This window comes from Protobothrops mucrosquamatus, unplaced genomic scaffold, assembly GCF_001527695.2.
Source record: "Protobothrops mucrosquamatus isolate PMUCROS unplaced genomic scaffold, P.Mucros_1.0 scaffold1130, whole genome shotgun sequence".
NCBI lineage: Eukaryota > Metazoa > Chordata > Lepidosauria > Squamata > Viperidae > Protobothrops > Protobothrops mucrosquamatus.
This window is the reverse complement of record NW_015387348.1, coordinates 211332-232868: the sequence shown is the minus strand read 5'-3', so window position 1 is coordinate 232868 and position 21537 is coordinate 211332. Positions and strand designations below refer to the sequence as shown.

Genomic DNA, 21537 nt, shown 5'->3' with positions numbered 1-21537 from the left:
TCCATGGCAATGGACCTAGGTATTTGCAAGACCGCCTCCTACCAAACACCTCCCTTCGACCAGTCCGCTCCCACAGAGAGGGCCTCCTTAGAGTGCCGTCGGCCAGTCAATGCCGGCTGGCGACCCCCAGGGGGAGAGCCTTCTCTGTGGCAGCTCCTGCCCTCTGGAATGACCTACCCCCCGACCTACGTACAGTTGCGGACCTGCGCCTTTTTCGCCGAGCCCTGAAGGCCCATCTATTCCGTGCGGCCGGCCTGGCGTAGTTTGGGTTGTGTTTCAGTGGGGGGTTTTGTATGGGTGTGTTTTTAGAACAGGCCTATTATTCAATTCGATTTTAAAACAGAAATTATTTATTTATTCGTGGTTTTTAGTATCGCCTGTTCACCGCCCTGAGTCCCGCAAGGGAGATAGGGCGGTATATAAATTTAATAAATAAATAAATAAAATAAATAAACTGCTTGGATTTGAATATCTACCGTGTTTCCCCGAAAAGTAAGGCCTACACCAACAATAAGCCCTAGCTTGATTTTTGGGGGGTGGGCCTAATATAAGCCCTATCCCAAAAACAAGCCCTAGTTTTGGGGCGAGGCACACACCTAAAAATCAACCTAGGGCCCACCCGCCTCGCACCTGCTCCGTCCCCGCTCGCCTGGCAGCCAGACCTCTCCTCACTGGCCCATTTCTTCTTCTGCAGCCAGGCCTGCATTTCTCTGCAAACATCTGCAGCCGAGCACCAAGCGATGGATTGAATCCATGGCTCGGTACTCGGCTGCTTGGGCCTTCTGGGAAGGCCTGATCGCAAAATGCAGGCCCGAATGCAGCTGCAGAACTTCGGCCCCAGAAGAAGTGAACCGGCTGGGTGGGGCTGTCGGTGCCAGAGATGAGGTAAGGCCTACCCTGAAAATAAGACCTGGTGCCTCTTTTGGAGGCCAAAAAATAAAAAATCTTATATTTAGGGAAACACGGTATTATATCGATATGTTACAGCATCTCAGGTTCTTGGGAAGAATGTGATGCCTATGAAGGCCAGCCCCAGTTGAGGGACTGGCAGCTATGATTTCACACAGCTGTGTACAAGTAGTCCTTGACTTACGACTGTAATGGGAGTGACTGGTCTTAATTTCGCAACATTTTTTGTGCGGATCACCCATTTAATCACCACAGTGATTGATTAAGTGAGCGAATGCTTTGCTGGGGGCGGTTTTGCTGCAATGTATGCGGCTCGGTTGAGAAGCGCCTGAAGTTCGGTCACGTGACACTGGAGGGGAGGGACCTTCAGACCTTCAAAACCAATAGGGTCTGTTGTAACTTCCAATGTTTGCCAAACAACTCGCCACAGGTGGAGAACTTCCCGTATACAATAATTATAATATAGTTACCAACCTCGTTGACCCTGCTCAGCTTTTCTGAAGTCAAGCTTAGCTAGGCGCCGTCACCAGGCGCAACCAAGTAAAATAGTGAAATCCAAACTCAAGGGCGAACTGCACTGGATTCTGATTCTACGCAACAGAAGCTGATCGCCTAGCAAGAGTGCCTTTGAGTTGAAATGTGGCGAAATATTTTACCGTTTTTGAAGACTTTCCCGATCCCTTTAATGGCCTGGTACCGACTTCCCCGGTCTCCTTCCATATAGGGAAACACGCGGGCCTGATGGGTCCAGTAGTAATCTTTAGAGCCAAAGAAAAACACAGGGAATTCTCCAATCTCGTGCTTCATTTTCTGGATATTTGGGGGGACGTTTTTGGGATGGCAGACTTCGGCTGGCCACCACCTACCGCAAAAACAACCCAACGAAAGGAAGAAATTGAGGCCAGCGTTCTCTCAGAAACAAATGAACATCAGATTGTGTTAATGCATACAACTCTCCGTCAAAGATCTTTCTACCTACAAATTCCCCCTTTTCTGAGCTCCGAGGAAGAGTGAGACACCATCATATAGACCCACAACGATTTTTTAAAAAATATTTAAGGTATGTTTATAAATCCAAACCTGTAATTTCCCAGTTTGACCCAAATGATATCTTGAAAATGGATTTTTTTCCCTGCTTTGCAGTCATTGCAATACCAGCTTCCATCTGGCATTTCAATGTTTAGACAGTCGGGATGAAACGCAGCAGGACAAGACTCACAACATAATAAGCTTCCCCCTGTAACAAAAGGCACAAAACAATCCTCAATGACAAGAAAAGGAAAAAAAAAGGCTTTATTTTGGGCATAAAAATGCTAATGTGTTTCTCTGTAAAGAGTAAAGCTCAAGTCCATGCAGGCAAAAAGGAATTATGCAAAGATTACGGTGTTTGCTAGGCTCTATTTTAAGAACAACAGCAGAACAAACTCTTAGTAAACTGGGAGATCTATCAACTATCAACACCTCCCTTTGTGACCAAGAAAAGCTGGAAGCACAACATCTGAACCGCGTTTGTCGGACAAACAGCCTACAAATGCTATCCGAAGACAGAAAGCTTTAAAATGTGGGTCATATTCCCCACATCAAGTTCGTCCATGGATGATGGCTTGCCTATTCTTTCAGCACACATTTTTAAATCTAGGCTACCAGATTTAAACATGGATTTGAAGCTAGACTTGACTCACACACCAAGACTGAAGGTCTTCATGCAACAAACGGGAAAAAGGTTGGTTTGGGTCTCTTTTCTTGGACTGAAGGCACAGATGAGGTGGTTGAGAACGGCATTTCTTACTGAAACCTATTTCTTCTCCCATTCCTGCCCTCAAAAGGAGAATTTTCTGGAGCAGATTTCAGGAGTCAATGGGGGTTGGGGGCAGGCAGGGAGGAGTTGTGCCCCTTGCCCTACCTGCTAACTTCATATTTATATAAAAGAATTCTCCCCATTCTTATATTTAGACATGCAAATTCTTCAGTTCCATTCAGAACGAAAATCCATCTTTTCTAAATGCTTTTGCAACACACACACACATGAAATAAAGGGGCTTTAAACTTAATAAAAAGCATGACCACCCGCAACAAAATCCCCTTACCCACCGTGAAGACCCCTTCGCAGCCCTGAAGAACCGTCCGAATAAAATTAAGTCAGTTGTTTACCTTTTGAGCACACAAAACACCAGCTGACGTTCACGTGAGCATGGTGGCTTTTCCCCTTTGTGGCAGTAAAGTGGTTGGTACACACAACGCTGCTGGAGGAAAGCATGGCACAACCGGCAGCCACACAATTGTCGCCCACGTGGTAAGCCACCGGACAGCGAATGCACCGTATCATTTTGCCTGTCAACATATTGACAAAAGTGCTTAGGAACTTAAGAAGGAGCAGAGTGCACCCAAATCCATAACTAGCTAGTGGATTATGGCAGCGTTTCTCAATCTTGACAACTTTGAGATGTGCGGACTACAACTCCCAGAATTCCCCAGCCAATTGTGGAGCGGAAGTCCACTGTGCTGGCTGGGGAATTCTGGGAGTTGAAGTCTGCACACCCCAGAGTTGAGAAACACTGGATTGTGGCCTAAGCATTCATGAACTACTCTCTAAAGTACAGGCGGGCGTCATCTTGAGAGAGACACGCAGGCACACGGACACAACGAGGCCGAATGTGGGGAATCACAAAGAGAGACCCCAGAGGGGCGGATGGGGAAAACATCTCTAAAATGGGCATTTAGACATGAGTCAAACATTCCAGAGCAAAAACTACCAAACCCCAGGGCCCTCATTTGACCGGAAGATGCTCGCCTCAAAATGATTCCACCCCCCCACTTCGGTTTCATAGCTACTAGGACTCTCCTGCTATGGAGGAAGAGCTTACTCAATTGTGTAAACCATTTGTGGTACCACGGACTCACAATGATGGTATGACTAATCCACGTGAGCCTATCACCAGACAGAAAAAGAAGCCTGGCTGTCTATTTATTTAATCGGCAAAATCAATCCTGACCTTAAAAACCCTTCATAAATTAACAGCTCGGCTCATAACACGAGCGTCCCTTATTTCATCATGAAACCGGCGTCTCTTTGCTCAAGAACGCCCACCTTTGAACAAATAAAAGACTATGGCTAGTCTTTGGCTTACAACAGTTTGCTTAGTGGCCGTTCAAAGTTACAACACTGAAGAAAAAGAGACTTATGGCCATTTTTCAGACTTACGACCGTTATAGCATCCCCCTGGTCACGCAATTTACATTCAGAGACTTGAAAACTGGCTCACATTTATGACTGTCACGGTGTGTCCTCTTTTGTGACCTTCTGACAAGGAAAATCAATGGGGGGGGGGAGCCAGATTCATTGTACAGCCAGGTTACTAACTTATTGTGGTCGTGAGTGGAGGACTGCCTGCGTTCGTGTCAGGTGGCCGCCGCGCCTCTCTGTGCTCCTGGCGCATCATGGCCGCCCACCCACCTCTGGGTCCTCCGGGAAGGAGCGCCAGGCAGCACCCAGAGAGCCAGAGTGAAGAAGAAGAAGGGGGGAAGAAGTAGAGAGCAAGTACCTTTGGACACTTTGGGGTTGGAGGGGTTGGCAACGTGACAACTCTCGCAACTGTGCAGAGGGCAGCGAAAGCCCCGGTTCTCGAACACAGTGAGGGGGGATTTCTTCACGCAGGCCTCGTGATAAAACTTTCCGCAGTGAGAGACGGCGCAGCGCTTGACCTCCGACTGCTTCTCCTTGCAGACAAAGCAGGCGTGGAGCCCTGATGAAAAGGTAAAGCATCCTTTCAGTGTTGCTCAAGAACAGAACAGAGCCAAGTTCATGTTTAGCTGGAGCCAATGAAGTGCTTGGAATTAAAAGTAGCTACCTTTTTTTTAAAATAAATAAATAAATAAATAAATCATTTTTCACAGGCATTTCTCCCCCCGTAAGCATCTTCCTCTCAATATTAAATGTCTAACTTTGTAAAATCTCTTTTAGAGAATAGTAAGGAAATTTGGGGGAAACGGAAGGGTGACTGTAATGCAAAATATTCACAGGGTGGACCGAATTCTTCCCAATAGGAAAGGTGGAGACGGGAGGTTAGCACAGGGTTTCCATCCTCCGGCAATCAGGGTCCAGAGCGGGCAGAGGCTGCCGTCCCCCCCCCCCCAGGAAGCGAGACTTGCCTGAAGTACATTCGCTGCACCTGAAGTGCCCCTTGGGCCGTCCGGAGAGGCCGCCGCAGCTGGCGTGGAAAGCCCCCAGGCAGCGTCCTTCACACAGCAGCAGCTCCCCGGGCTTCTCGCAGACCTTGAGAAGGGAAAAAAAGTTAAGCCTTAAAGGGCCCAGAGCACGGATCGAGGGTCCCTCTCCCTTGAGGCTGCCGTCTTTTTTAAGGGCACGGGGCTCCTTTAAAAAAAGAAACATAATTCAGATTCACCGAGTGGAGGTCCACGATCAACCTCATCCGAGTGTGTGCCAAGAGGAGGCCTCCAGCAGCCACAGAGCTGGCTTCAACGGGGAGTTTCCACGGAAGGTGAACATTCGTGGTTTCTTGTGGTGGAGAAAAGAAGCATTCGCAGGCTCCTTTTTAGCACAAGGAACCCTTGACTTACAACGGTTCATTTGGTGACCGCTGAAAGTTTACAACGGTACTGAAAAAAGTGACTTATGACCGTTTTTCACAGTTACGACCTTTGCGGCATCTCCAGGGTCACGTGATCAAAATTCAGTGGCTTGGCCGCCAGCTCCTACTTAGGACCGTTGCTGCGTCCCAAGATTGTGTGATCACTTTTGGCGGCCTTCTGATCAGCAAAGTCAATGGGGGAAGCCAGATTCACTTAACAATGGAGTTACTAACTTATCAACTGCAGTGATTCACTTAACCACCTTGGCAAGAAAGGTTGTAAAATGGGGCAAAACCCACTTAACAAATGTCTCACTTAGCAACACAAATTTTGGGCTCAATTGTCGTAAATCGAGGACTGCCTGCATCAGAGAACGGGGTGTTCTGAGCTACTTCCGGAAGTTGGACGGTGATGAGTGGGCCGATTTATTTCCTGACCTCCCACATCCATCTTCTTATCTCTGGACCAGTGACCGCCACAGACCCCACACGAAGGAACGTCCCTAGACGGTGAAACTACGGCCCCAGAGGTCAGTGGGGCCTGGCCAAAAGGGAGGGCCGCCGGGTCTGAGGGCTCCACGATGCTGCAGCATCAGTCGGTAAACGATCCGCTTGCTAGGCAGGAGAAGGCCACTGGCTGCCATCTTGGAACTGGATTACTACAGGAAGTTAACCTTCAAGAGATGTAGTAGCATCTATGCAGCTGCGCTCCTTGTCAAGCAAATAAACAAATCCACCACACCCAAGTACTGTGTCACAGATAGAACCGCGATGAGTTTCCAAGTGGCCAGGTATTTTGCATGTGGGTTGCACTTTCCACATATGACTGCGTGCCCAAAATACGACAACGGCGTTGTGACATTTCAAAGCTATCAGCCTAAAAAGGCCAAGTATGTGAGTTGGGAAAGCCAAGCCCTAATGGATGTATTGTTGCCTGTGACTCCGTTCTTCAGGCCGCTTGGAGAAAACTTCACGGTTACTGCTGCTTCCCTCACTTTTGTTCTATGAAGGTTAGGCAGTATTTGTAACAAGCACGCTTAAAGGCTCCCACTGTTTGCTTGGCCAATTTTAATCTAGGCTGAGCAGTGGGACATAGAACCCCTTCTCTCCCCCCTCCCAAAAGACAAGTTCCAGGTGGGAGTGATTAATTCCAAGCTCAAAACATGTTCTTTTTAAATGCATATTCTGACAAATGCAATTGGACTTGGCAAAGATCCTATGAGATTCGCAAATTGTCTACAGCAGATAAGATTTTGACCATTTAGTTTCCCCTACAGACCTTTGTTTGGTTCTGGTTTGTATTTTACTTAAATTATGCAGTATTCCTATTATCCTAATTAGTGAAGTCTGTAATCCTAGAGCTTCTTTAGAACACGATTGTTTGGATACTGACAAAAGAACGTTCCCCATTTAGATTATCACATGTAAATGGAATATTCGTTCTGCCCCAAATGACACGTTGAAAGGGCCAAGTCATGAGGTTTGTTGAAAGCCTACCTAGGACAGGGGAAGGCAACCTTGGCCCTTTTATGACTCGTGGACTTCAACTCCCAGAATTCCTGAGCCAGCTATGCTGAGGGGAAAGGGAGAGGTTTCCAAGCTGAGCCAGGCTGGCTCAGGAATTCTGGGAGTTGAAGTCCACGAGTCATGAAGGGGCCATAGTTCCCCCATGCTGGCTGAGGAATTCTGGGAGTTGAAGTCCACGAGTCATGAAGGGGCCATAGTTCCCCCATGCTGGCTGAGGAATTCTGGGAGTTGAAGTTCACGAGTCATGAAGGGGCCTAGGCCTAGGCCAGGGGTAGGCAACCTGGGCCCTTTTATGACTGGTGGACTTCAACTCCCAGAATTCCTGAGCCAGCCATGCTGAGGGGAAAGGGAGAGGTTTCCAAGCTGAGCCATGCTGGCTCAGGAATTCTGGGAGTTGAAGTCCACCAGTCATAAAAGGACCAAGGTTGCCTACCCCTGGCCTAGATGTACTGGAAGGCGATTCTGGTGACAGTTTCCCGTGGATATTTCAACATATTTGTTCATGTTAAATTTTCCGATTTACAAGCAAAAACGTGCCTTGACAAGCACTGATGGTCTGCTGTCACCTCAGTGTTGACTCTTAGTGACCAGGCAAGATACATTTTCCCCACCACGATCTCTCCCTAACCTGGTCTTTCCGAGAGTTTACCCAGAGGACTTGCCTGACAAGCCCCTTCCTTTCTTACCTGGCAGACGTACTCCTTCCGGGCTGTGGCTCCTCGGTCCGACTTCTTGGACAGCTGAGAGGCCTCCCCGAGACCCTCGTCGGTGCTTTCATAGGCAGACTCTGACCTCTCGTCTCCCGGACCATCTGAAATCTAAAAACCACAGGAGGAATTAAGAGCTTCCTACATTCTGATTTAACATTGCTTCTGTGGGGGAAAAACCCTGATGTATTAACCCAGGGGTAGTCAACCTTGGCTCTTTTATGACTCGTGGACTTCAACTCCCAGAATTCCTGAGCCAGCTGTGCTGGCTCAGGAATTCTGGGAGTTGAAGTCCACGAGTCATAAAAGAGCCAAGGTTGACTACCCCTGTATAATTAACCCCTTCAGCTCTCCAGGGGTTGCTGAACTACAGATCCCAGCATCCCCAGCCCGCTTGGAGCCCTTAGATTTCTTCTTCAGCAACTAGACCCCCAAACTGTCCTCCACCAACGTTCATTTGTGACAGGCCTGTGGCATAGTCAGCAGGTGAATTAATTCTAGCATGGGTAATTTCTATAGAGGAGGCTGCTTGCCTCATACAGGTGAATTTTATACCTGACCAGGAACTCTGACTGGATCGTGTTACAGCAGGAAGCCCCCCCCCCCTGCCCTCTTGGGATTGTCTAATCCCAGCTGTCAGCTTTCCTCAGTTTCCCAACAGATGCAACTGCTCTGGAAGCCGACTACAGGTAGTCCTCGAATTACGACCACAATCGAGCCCGGATTTTCTGTTATTAAGTAAGCTTTGTCCCATTTTACAACCTTTACAACAATTGTTAAGTGAATCACTGCAGTTGTTAAGCTAGTAACACGGCCGTTAAGTAAATCTGGCTTCCCCATGGACTTGGCTTGTCAGGCCGCAAAAGGGGATCACGTGATCCCGGGACGCTGCGACCGTCATAAGTACGAGTCAGTTGCCGAATGCCTGAATGTTGATCACAGGACCAAGGGGAGGCTGCAACGGTCGTACCTGTGAAAAACGGTCATAAGTCACTTTTTTCAGTGCCGTTGTAATTTTGAACGGTCACTAAACGAACCGTTGTTAAGTTGAGGACCACCTGTACTCAACAAACCAAGAATCCGAAGGTGTGCAAAACGTGAGCATGCAGAGATGACCATTTGAAAAAAACCAAAACAAAACAAAAACACCGCAGGTAAGCTACTCTTCCGTGTTGAGATCCAGGTGCCTCCCTCTTTAATTGCTACCAGAGGTTAACAAATAAAAGGCCAGCCGTTAATTTAGGAGAGGGTAACACAGCTCTGCCAAAAGACAGGTGTGTAGTGGTTTACATGGGTGCGTGAACATGTCACAGAAATGGCTAGTGCACACTACGATAGAAATGTAAAATGTTGAGATTTGATTTTAATGTCTGGTTTTACTGCAACAGAGAGAGTCGGAAGTCAATGCCTTTTGTTTCTTCACACCTTTTTTTGTTTTTCCTTTCTCTACTCTTGTCCCCTACTATTTGCTTTTGCATTTTATGTTAGAAATGAATGAAAATAATAATAATAATAATAATAATAATAATAATAATAATAATAATAATAGGAAGAAGAAGAAGAAGATGTTGCATGAACGTCTGCTGGATAAAACAAGTGTTGAGGTCAAGTCAAGGCATAAGACGGTGCTACAGATGCGGAAAAACTCTTCAAGGAAGGGCCCGCTCTGCAGGGAGGGCGCAGCTAATCGGCCTATTGAGTCTTTGCATTGAAAAAACCCACCTTTTCTGTCCCCATCATAGCAAACCTGTGAGAATCACAGAAACGCCTTTATCAGTAATAGGACTCTGAGCACTGGCTACATAGAGGTCGCTATACACCAGCTGTGTGCAGATGGCGATAGGGAAACTATAAGACAGTGTTTCTCAACCTTGACAATTTTAAGGCATGTGGACTTCAACTCCCAGAATTGGGAGCCAGCTGTGGAATTCTGCGAGTTGAAGTCCACATGCCTTAAAATTGTCACGGTTGAGAAACACTGCTATAAGAGGTCCTAGTTCATGTGATATTTTGAAGGTGCTTTGCTAGAAAGACACCTGGTTAGGGAGATGTCTGCGGAGATTCTCCATCGTCCAGATCATGGTTGTCCCAAAGGTGCTTTTTCAAGAGGCAACTGGACTTTCTTTGTTCTTCCTTGAAGACGTTTCGCTTCTCATCCAAGAAGCTTCATCAGTTCTCAGTAAAGTTAGACCTGAAGAAGCTTCTTGGATGAGAAGCGAAACGTCTTCAAGGAAAAGCATAGGAAGTCCAGTTGCCTCTTGAAAAAAGCACCTTTGGGGCCTGGTTAGAGAATTATCCTATTGTATCCGGAAAAAGCGAAGAGTTCAGCGCACAAACTTTGCCCCATCCTCCTTGGATGAAAAGACTATTTCACTTAAGCATAGACAACTACAGCCTCTGCAGGTACATATTATGCAGTGACTGTCACTGTACAAAATTGCAAGTCTTTTACTAAGAGGAAAAATGGAAATACGGTCATCATCTTACACAGGAAAAGCAGGACCGTTGTCCAGCACATGAGTTCCTTCTTGAAAAATATCTAGACACATCCAGTGTTTTTGGTAGACCTTTTCTGATGGACCAGGCCAGCGATTCTCAACCATTTCTTCACCACGGACCCCCTTTAAATACCTTTTGTGGCCAGGGACCCCAAAGCCTTAACTCAAGATTTAAATCATAACATTTCTTCGAGCCTTCACGGACCCCTTGTGACGACGTCGCGGCTCCCAGGGGCCCATGGACCACAGGTTGAGAATCTCTGGACTAGGCCGCACCTACTGTGGAATTAAGAGAGCTGAGAATTGCCTGGAGGATCTGTGACACTTTCACTTGTGAAAGACACAGGCAGAGGAGAGCAGTAAACCTGGGCAGTCCTGGTCTGATCACACATACACAGCTGTCTGGGTTCATGGATGACATACGGAGGAAAGTCACACAGCCGAGACAGCGGTTGTTCTCTGCTGATGACCTTAGTTCCCTGTGGATGAACTCAGAATTCAGCCTCATGAAGTGAAGGATTGCTCAGCTTCAACCCCTTCCGTCTTCTCCTTTGAGGTGGACCATTGCGCTGTAGCTCTTACGCTGAAATGGCCGGCTATTCTGCTGTCTCAAATAAATGCAGTGCAACGGAGGCTCTGACTGACAGCATCAAGAGGCTGGAAGATGGATGCGTGGCTGGTGGAGAAGGCCACACCACTTGTAGGTCCACAATGAGGACATCTGAATCTGCTGGCTTGGATACCGTGGAAGTTAGTTGTAATCTACTACAAGTTATACACTAAGAGAACGTGGCGGTTGTTGAGAGGATCCATGGTTTCCTATGGGCAGTATTTACAATCAGGTGACAGAGCCAGTGGTCAGAATTTCGAATCTGGGTCCTCAGTAACTTTTTTGGTTTCCGTTGTAATTTCAAACAGTCACTAAACAAGTTGAGGGATACCTCTACTCTGCAATCCATTTTTCACTGATCGCTGCATTTTCTTGGACAATGTGATGGAAAAGGATCTCATAGCAGAAACTGGTTTATGCTATAGGATAAATCGTCCCATTGCCCTAATCCGGGGTTAGGCAACCTCGGCTCTTTTATGACTCATGGACTTCAACTCCCAGAATTCCTGAATCAGGAAGGAGTTGAAGTCCATGAGTCATAAAAGAGCCAAGGTGCCTATCCCTGCCCTAATCCATATTTATTACCAAGGATCACAAAGGTGAGAGTCGATTCATGCTAACCAGATTTTATGACCCTTTTGTGGTGATCATTAAGCGAGTGCCACAGTTAAGTGAACCCATTATTTACTACGGGGCGTTTTTGGATGGCAATTGGAAGTAAACTCCAATTTCTAGCAAAAACGTCGTAAATTGTGGTCACGTAACTGCAGGATTCTGCAAACGGCCGTAAATGGGGGGTGGGGGGGGGGAGGCCGCCAAGCTCCCAAAACGTGGTCATGTGACCTCAGGGTGGAGGAAGGCGGCCATCTAGGTCGTAAACACCCTTTTCGGGCTTTGTTGTAACTTCAAATGGTTGCTAAGCGACCGTTGAGGACCACCTGTAGAAAGGCTTGCGCTGTGTGTTGCAATTGTGTTGCTCTGAGCTTTGAGGTTGCCGTACACAAAAGATACGCACCGTGTGAGCACGCACATCGGGGCTCTAAAATCAAAGGACTCAAGAGGAAGATGTTCAGTTAACGAGTGGTTGACGGGCGTTACCTGCACGGCCACATCCGGCCCAAAAGCCCATTTGCTCCTTCCTGTCCCAAGCCTTGCAGAGTCTGAACGGATTTTAAGGAGAGAAAAAAAAACCCCCAATAACCAGAAAAATGTACTTTCCCTCTCATTTATACTGCTTGTGACCTGAGCTGAACTGAGCATTGTTTCATCTTGGTTTAACTGTGCCAACAGGGCCTGCTTAACCTCTGCATGTTTTACGTTTTTGGCAGAAGTGCTTCTTCCTAAGCGTTTTAAGAAAAGCTTTGGTTGAAATATTTGGGACTAAGCATCTTTTGGAGAGTCTGAGATAGTCCCAGCCAGTACCACAAATTTAGACTTGTGGATAGTTGGATGGCCTGAGTTTCCCTGTATTCCATGTTTAAAATCCTTGCAGCGCCCGACTTTAATGTCTCATAATACTACGTGGAACCAAAATTCAGGAAAGCTGGCGTGAGGCGCACAGTCGAGTTCTCACCAACGTTTCCTCTTTCTCCTGCAGAGATAAACTTACCACACTGTATGTACAGAGAAAGGAGAACGGAGGTTTTTATAACAGCAAATGAATCCTGTTTCAAAGGTTATTTCTTTCCACTGTTTAAAGAAACCAAATTTAAGTTGCTTGCATATTTTTTATCTGCCTTCCATTGTTCATTTGTATTTTACCTCATTCTCAGTTAAGGACGCTGAAGGAGATGAACTTTTGCTATAAGGGAGATGCGAAGATTCTGGTCCCGGGGCCCGGTTTCGTTTCTTCAGTGGCTTATATGCATCGGACAGACCTGCCGTTGTGGTAAAATAATTTTGGTTTACAAAGTGAACTTAAGAGTCCCAGGGCCTTTCCTTGAAGTCAACACCGCCTGACTGATGTATCGAGAATTTAGAATATTCTTTTCAGATCCCCACGGTATGGAATTAGAAATACAGATAGAGAAGCAAATATAGGCCGCATTTAAGAATAGTTAAAATACAATGCACGTAGCGTGATTTGCAATCTAGAATTCCATTGGTATCCCCATCTTTTTCTGAAGATGTGACCTGGATGGATTTGGTCAATAATTTATTATTGATGTTTCTATAGTAGATTTGCAAATCAATTTTACAAGGCCAGAGCTTTTTAAATACTCATGGAGACTAATACTACTTACGTTAAGCCAGACTACATTTAATTGCCTGGCTTCCTCAGTGAGGCTTAAAAAACAGCTGGAAATAAGGCCAGTTGCACTCAGTGGATATCTGTCTTGTCTGTCATCTATCTAATCCAGCGGTTCTCAACCTATGGGTCGGGACCCCATTTGGGGTCGATCGACCATTTCACGGGGGTCGCCAAGCAAGGCTGTCCGCCATTTTTCCCCCTTTTTCCGGCGGGTGCCTTACCTCCCTTGAGCTGGGCCAGCTGGTGGTCGGCCTGCTCCGTCTCTGCCGCTTGCCAGCTACGCCTCGGCCGGCACAGGGGGCGGAACCACGCATGCGCGGCGCTCCCGGGCAAGGAAAGTCCTCGACTTACGACCGGTTTAGTCCTCGACTTACGACCGGTTGGGGGTCGCGGCATTAAAAAGGTTGAGAACCACTGATCTAATCTATCCATCTGTCTATCACTAACCATCTGTCTCTGCTTATGCCCATCTATATGTATCCACTCTGTCTGTCTATGTCTGTCTGTCTGTCTATCTCCATATGTCTGTCTGTTTGTCTCTATCATCAATCAATCAATCAACCAATCATCTCTGTCTGTCTGCCTGTCCATCTAGTTATAGAAGAGAATTCCATTTACCAATTCTAAGAATCCTGCCGGGCCTTCCCATCCCTTCCTGACTGGTTTGTGAGAGTCGTACTCCCTCCACATAAACGTTTGAGTCAGCGTGGGAAGCTAAAGTGTGGGAGGGGGGGAAAAAAGAGGTAACAATTAGGACCCCCACCTTCAACAAATAAAAGGCGTGTGTCCCACTTCTCAAGCTTACAGCAGCATTCAAACAGGGCCACGGCTTATTTCCCCACATTTCAGCAGCCACTTTAAACCACGGAACGTAGAACCTGGTTAATGTCAGAAGACGCATCAAGCTTGTTCTGACTACATTACCTGACGGCTTCTTTTGCGAGGTTTCTGTGACTTTAGCCAAGTTTGTTTTTGCCGTTTTGTCATTGCTCCTCTCCCTCTGTTATTAAAAAAAAAAAGGGGGAGGAGGAAGGAAGAGAGAAAATGAAATAAAAAAAACACAAGAGCCTTCCTAATTTAGATAAATACGGGAAGAAAATACTGGAAGAAAATAATCACCTCATTGAAACAGACTCTAAATAGAAATATTATCTATTAAAATAGTCATTTAATTTTAAAACGACGTGTCTAAAGTTAGCACTTTTAAGACTTCTGTGACGGGACTAATTAGAACGTCCATTTAAAATTCCCCCTGGGGAACCATCTTTCGCTGAAGACGTGGTTTAGTTACCTGATTGGGTGTAAGTTTGGAAAAAAATAGGTTACTAAGCAAACATTAGTTTTACTTGAAGGTTAATACCAGCACCTCCAATAGAAAAGGACTTACGAGTACAGGTAGCCGTTGACTTACAAAGTGGTTGATCATTCAGAGTTAGGACATTCTTTACATCATTTCCGGCTGTCAACATGTCATGCCTCACCCTAACAGCTGCACGGCTGCATCTCGGGTGCTTGGCAAACCAGCTCACGTTTACGACTAGTTGCAGCATTCCGTGGTCACAAGACAGTGGCTTGTCGGTTGTAAAATTGGGTCTGGTCACATGGGTGCCTCGACTTACAACTTAAACTCTGTTCCCAAAAGCAGTTGTAGATCTACCTGGTCAAGGGTAGCGTTGCTATCCAAGCTTCCTATGAGGATGGCTGGGAAGTTACGCGCGAAGGGGTCTTGTTTTCTTTTTTTACCCCGTCCGTTCATAGATTCATATGGACAGGTAGCTTACCTGTAAAAGCAGTTCATCAAGTCATCCCCAACTAAATCTGTGACTTTTAGCAGAAGGGAGCAAACGCAGGTCCCTGCCAAATTTTCTCTTTTCTGTTGCCCTGTTAAAGGACGTAAGGAAAGGTCTCCCAGAGAATGTGGGTTAGTTGGGGCGACTACTCAACAGAGGCAACCGCAAGACCACGGGGTTAAGACACCCTGCTTGATATGTGCCGATATCGCCGAGCAATGATAAAGGCAGGAGAGACACACACACACCCGCCTCACTTCCAGGGTGCTACCTGAACAGGTGGGCCTTTCCGCTTCCTCCCCACGGATTAAGACGAGGGAACATGAACGGAAGCTGCAATCTACTCGGGAATTCATTAATTCAGGGCCAATACAATATGCTACACACAACTATTTTACAATAGCTGAAGTAACAAATTAGCTTTAGGACCTAATGTCCATGTTTCTTTTAACAACAGTCGACATACCTTACTGAGGAAGGTGTAAAAAAGAAAAAAACAACAACAATACTTCTAAGTGCTAATGACGTTGCTTGTGAGTTCACAAAATAGGCATTCAAAAAAAATGAGGATATCTATTCAGGGAGTCTTTACCACAACTACGGAGTCCAAAATTTCTGTTGTTAAACAAGAAAGTTGTTAAGTGAGTTTTGCCCCATTTTACGACATTTCTTGCCACAGTTGTTAAGTGGATCGCTGCAGTTGTTAAGTTAGTAACCCGGTTGTTAAGTGGATCCGCCTTCTCCGACTTTGCTTGTCAGGTCACAAAAGGGGGACCACGTGACCCCGGGGGACGCTGCACCCGTCATAAACATGAGCCAGTTGCTAAGGGTCCGAATTTTGAACATGTGACCATGAAATGATGTCATTTTTCACCAAATGTGAAAAACGGTCCCAAGTCACATTTTTCAGTGCCGTTGTAACTTCAAATGCTAAGTCAAGGGTTCCCTGCACAAACACAATTCCACTGGATCTTTAACATTTCCGGATACATGAATTGTTGCTTCCGCACCTGTTAATCCATTTGTTTGACCCTAAATGTGTGAAGTGCAAATAAACAACTAGTTCAAGATGGGGGGAAAAAAGTGAGACTGGCCATCTGAAAAGTACAGATGAAAGGATATTTTATCCCCTTTTCCAGATGAAACCCCCAGACCCCCCCCCCAGGTGCAACTGATTTCCTTTCTCAGCTGTTCACTTGTTCCTCTACTATCATGGCGGAAAGATTCAGAAAACAGACCCACGAATATAAAATATGACATCAAAGATGCTTTTAGGGGCACTGCATAGTCCGATGTTTCGAAATGAGCTCTCTGGTTAACTACTTGTTTAACAGGTCGATCCATCAAGTGATCACCCCGTCCATTAAATCATCTGCTCCGGTGAAGCAGCATGTTATTTTGATAAAACAAAGTCAAATAATAATCACGTCGGTTGCCATGACAGTACACCCAAATAAGCCAAGAACATAGTTACCTTCTGATAGTTCTTCTTATCCATTCTCAGCCTTTTTCTAGATGCTTCTTGAACTTCAAAATCTTCCGTGGGTTTCCTTGTCCTCTTTACAGGTTTCCTTTTATTTCCATATAAGTTACCTTGGAGTAGGGATGGGGAAACTTAAAGCTCATGTAGAAATTATCTCGAACCAAAGCAGTTACGTTACTGTTCTAACACAGCTCGATAATGTTTATTAACCCTAAACATCTTGTGAGTCCCAGCTTCTCTTATTAAAACTAGATTTGCAGCACACACCCACGAGAGCGGATCTTATATACAAAAACATCCTACACCTATCTGTACATTTAATATTAATTTCTCCTTTCAATTTATAATGGTTCTACAACCAGAAGTTTTTTTTCTGAAGTAACTTCTTTTTAAAAGCGCACTAGTGTTATATAAAGCAATTATCCCATTTTCTGAAATTATTATGTAATAGACTATCACCCTAAGGCTTGGAAAATATAAGGTAATTACATGTATTAAGTGAATTTGTTTCATATAAAGACCAAGGGTAGGTTAGGGGGGGAGAAATATTTTAGACAAAGATAGTGGGAAAAAAAAGGTTTTTAGGCACCTTGTATATTTATACCTGAAACCCGTGGGTCTGAATTAAACCCATTTGAAATAATAAAGTTCCATGTTACCAACTTTAAGAGAGAAGATTACAACTAGTTTATACAACCTATTTCACCAATTCTCCTTTATATGTAAAGATTCTATTCCCTATCCCCAAAATCCCCTATTGGATCATAACAAAACTTCCTAATTATTGTTCATTATTCCCCAAGTAAACTTTTTAGCCTAGGACCAAATTGTTATTACTTAATTTGGAGCCACAGAACTTCATTCAAATGTTATGGGAAAAAAATCAATATCCTTTTGCTGGTAATTAAATTTTCAAGCCTCAAAACACATCTTACTATCCTATCCTACAACATGTTTCTTTTAAAAACGTGTGGATAACTGTTCGTTTCCACATGCCAAGGGTGAAGTTTAAGTTTATTGGGAAAAGCTATGGCTTAGAGGGCCAAGATTTTGACATAAGCTATATCGACGTGCAAAAACGGTCTTTCACAGATTCCTAAATATGCCCAGGGTCTGAAAGTCATCTTATAGAGGTGTAACAAACTGAGGAAGCAAGATTCATTTTAATTGGATCGTAAGAAGAAACTTCCATAAAGCTGGACAGAATTTTGTACTACAGTACTCAAATATTTAATTCAAGATCCATAAAAACGCTAAAACTGAAGGAGCACAACATTTTGAGAAAAAGGTAGGATTGAGCAGTTACATGAAAGGCACACTTAAGTAAAGGGTTACTTAGTTTAAAATCAATATTACACAGCACAAATTTAAATTACTTCTGGATCTTGATCTTCGTTTACGTGATCCTTGAAAGACTTTACGTGTGGCCTTGCTCAAGCTCCTCGCTGCTGAACCTTGAGAGATACAGAATGTTGTGTAGTCTTGTTTGCTTTTAAAATCGACACCCACATATTTTATACATCGAGACAAAGCATTCAACTTTCCCCACAAGTTGTCATTTCACACACAAATAACAAAACTGACTACAGTTTTAATACATTTTGTCCAAAATTGAGAAACCTTTCCAACACACGCTCATTCTTCTCATTGTCCAAAGCAGCAACCTGATATCTTAAAATTTCTGTCATAATCCAACAATGTTATACAGACTACAATATTAATACTGAGAGACAAAAAATATGGCTTTTTAATTTTTATTTTTTTTTTTGCCTTTAGGCATATCAACTCTTCCAAATCTATAGCTAAATGCTTTATAAAGATGGAGATCTGGCCAGATTCCTGCAGATTCAAATAATACTCTCCACCACTAGCTACAGCCCTGTCTGTCCTGGACACATTTAAGCATTGGGTGGGGTCTTTGAACATCCACACAGTCTTAATTATTGCAAACACAGGGACACGGACTCAACCTCCACTCCGACTTTGAAAACAAGAGTTACGCTCAGAGCGAATGTCTTTAATTTAAATTCTAGCTTAATTTCTTTCGATCTCCTTAATTCCCATTTCGCTGACAGGGAGGGATACAGGCGGTGGCTGCTGCTTGCAGACAGGAAGGGAATGAGACACCAGCATTATCTACAACAGGTTTACACAGAGCAACTTCGCAGAACAATGAGCAAGAAATGTAGACATTATTAACTTTTCTGGTTTAAATAAATAAAAAAAAAGAAAAAAGAAAAAGAAAAAGAAAAAGGACTGCATTCACTGCTTATCGGCACGACATCCCAAAATTAGAAACAGAAACCGTGAAAGCTGATCTTCCCTACAGGCTGTGAACTGTGTGCTTAATTAAACATGGCTACATATATTAAACTTAGTTAGAGTATACTAGCACAGTTTTACGTTTACCAGTGTCTTCTTCACATTTGGGAGAGGTCACTAGGGCAAATTTTGTGTTATAGCGTGTTTTCTGTTTTTCGCTTAGCATGTTCCACTGTGACTCCAGCAGCTCTTCGATTTCGTCGCTCGAGGCATCGGGATGCTCAGAGACCACCTGGACGTAACAAACAGGAAGGAAACAAGAGAGACTCGATGGAGGAGAGAGACCCAGAGGCCCCAGCCTGTCTGCCCTTCCAGGCTCGCTCTTTGCTTGTTTTCTTACTTTCGTTTTCAATTTATTCATTTATTATTTTGATATTTTTTTGGGTTGCACGACGGACGTGTCCCAAAGGCGCTTTTTCCAAAAGGCCAACTGGATTTTCCCGGTTTTTCCTTTATGACCAGAAAAGAAACGCAAGAAAGTCCACTTGCCTTTTGCAAAAGCACCTTTGGGACAAGCACGATGGAGAATCCCCACAGGTGGGACGGACGTGGACTCACCCCGAGAACCGCTTAATCTCAGCTGCCGATATCCAGTACAGAGAATCCTCGGGTTCTGCCCCGTTTTACGACTTTTCTCCCCACGGTTGCTAAGTGAATCTGGCTCCCCAACTCACTTTGCCTATCACAAGGTCGCCAAAGGGGATCACGTGACCCCTGTGGGACGCTGCGACCGTCGTAAGTACGGACCAGTTGCCAAGCGTCCGAATTTTGATCGCGTGACCCTGGGGGTGGTGCCAAGGTCGTAGCTATGAAAAATGGTCACAAGCCACATTTTTCAGTGCCGTCGTAACTTTGAACGGTCACTAAGGGAACTGTTGTAAATTGAGGACTACCTGCATTTAGGTAAGACAAATGGGTCTGTTTTTAAAATTTTCTCCAAGTTTTTTTCTTTAAAAAAAATAATAAAAATCTTTACATTCTCCTACAGGATCCGGATCTTCTGCGTCCCTTAAAATGTCCTGCAACTCCATTAACAGAATAGACAAAAACATTGAAATTCTTCAGCCGAAAAAACAAGGGCCCCGGCTTGATTTCAGGTGTGCAAAAACAATGTCATGAACAACACCCACACAGTACAGGTGGCCCTGACCTACGACTGCTCGTTTAGTGGCCGTCTGAAGTCACGACAGGCCATCCCAGAGGTACTTGTGACCCAGTTCCAAAATCCTGACGGCTGCTCCCCCCAATCATGTGACGGTCGGTATTTACAGCTGTCTGTCTCTCAATTTAGACTCAACTCACTCACAGATTTGCTATCTTAAGAAGGCAGGAGGAGAAGCCCAATGAATTAGTGCAAGGCTTCTTAGAACCTGGATGAGCATTAAGTGTGCGAGGAGAAGACATACAGATTTCGTACTTTGTGACTCTAAGGCAGGGGTCCCCAACCCCCGGTCCGTGGACCGGTACTGGGCTGCGGCATGCCAGCAACCAGCCCACACAAACAAAGCCCCATCCGCGGGAGCACACAAAACCACGCACCCTCTGGTCCGTGGAAAAACCTCCCTCCACGGAACCAGTCCCTGGTGCCCCAAAGTTTGGGGGCCTCTGCTCTAAGGGACCCATCCAGACACCTGGAAAAGGAAGGATGAAGCGTCACGATACGAATTCTGAAGACACAAACCTCATCTCGGTGCTTCTGACAAAACACCAGGAACTGGGGGACCCCATCGCTCTTTCGGTTTCGGGGAGCGTAGGCAATCGCTTTCTTCCTACCGAAAGGGGACCCCCCCGTGCCTCCTCTGGCTTCTCTCTCCTCCAGGTATTTTCCGGAAGGGGTGCTCTGGACAGGCCTGGGGCCGAAGTCTTCCGAATCACTTGCGCAAAGCGACTTGGTCCTTCTCCCCCTTTTGGCCGGGACGTCGTATTCTTTGCTCGATTTGAGAGTCTGAGAAAGGTCTTCCTCCAAATAAATTTTATCCATCTCTTCCAAAGACTTAACTACGAGTCCGGCTTCCTTCGCCACCTGGGGGTTGAGGACCGGCCTGCCCCTGACGTAAATGAAGGTGTACTTCGCTTTCCTTTCCTCCACGGACATGGACAAGGCATCTTTGGACTGCTTGACCCCCATCTCCCACTGGGGACGCAGTTTTCCTGAAACCGGTTTTAACATCTGCAGGGGGGGAAAAAAACATAAGGAAAAGAGGTAATTTAGACTAACAACAGAAAAGCTCCACCTGGTGAATCTTGAAAAATATATTTTTTCCCATTCATATCGACGCATAACAAGATGCCATTAGCAAGCAGGTAAAATGGCCCAGGTATTAGCAAGCACAAAACAACACACACACAGAAATCTTACCTTTATTTTCTCTGCTTTGTTAATGGAATGCTTTGCACTTTCCTGACACAATTGCTCAAACTGCTCTTCTCCTTTGAACATTACAAGGCTCTTTTCAAACACCCAGGCTCGTTCTGGCGCATCCCCAAAAAACTGTACGTGATACTGGCGAAAACTCTTTTTCTGTCCTGAAAATAGAGACGGCATATTCGACCAATTCAGGGTCTTAGCTTAACAGAGCCACGTGCAAAGATGAAATAACATTTTTGACTGTATGAAGTTAAATTTTTTTATTTTATTTTTTTATTTTTTATTTTTTCATAATTTATATGCCGCCCTTCTCCCCACGGGACTCAGGGCGGCTCACAGCATATTAAAATAACACAATACAAACAACACAACACAACATTTCCCCTATAAAAGCCAATTAAAAACCAAATATTTGTAGCTGTGACATTATTAAAATCATTAAAAATTATCCCTATTTAAAATTCACCCTAGGTCAGTCCCGCT

The 21537-nt window shown here is 45.1% G+C and overlaps 1 protein-coding gene across 1 annotated transcript in view; it reads right to left on the bottom strand.

The window, feature by feature from the left end:
- NSD2 (nuclear receptor binding SET domain protein 2) overlaps positions 1–21537 on the bottom strand; it is a 40237-nt gene that overhangs the window by 9572 nt on the left and 9128 nt on the right. The window contains exons 4-15 of the mRNA XM_015820437.1: positions 21046–21212; positions 20368–20856; positions 18774–18918; positions 16356–16474; positions 14016–14091; positions 12602–12717; positions 7712–7843; positions 5059–5182; positions 4452–4652; positions 3061–3240; positions 1990–2146; positions 1566–1771 (exon numbers count right to left, since the gene is read on the bottom strand). Coding sequence (XP_015675923.1) covers positions 1566–1771; positions 1990–2146; positions 3061–3240; positions 4452–4652; positions 5059–5182; positions 7712–7843; positions 12602–12717; positions 14016–14091; positions 16356–16474; positions 18774–18918; positions 20368–20856; positions 21046–21212 — 2112 coding nt within the window. The remainder of the gene's footprint in view (positions 1–1565; positions 1772–1989; positions 2147–3060; positions 3241–4451; positions 4653–5058; positions 5183–7711; positions 7844–12601; positions 12718–14015; positions 14092–16355; positions 16475–18773; positions 18919–20367; positions 20857–21045; positions 21213–21537) is intronic.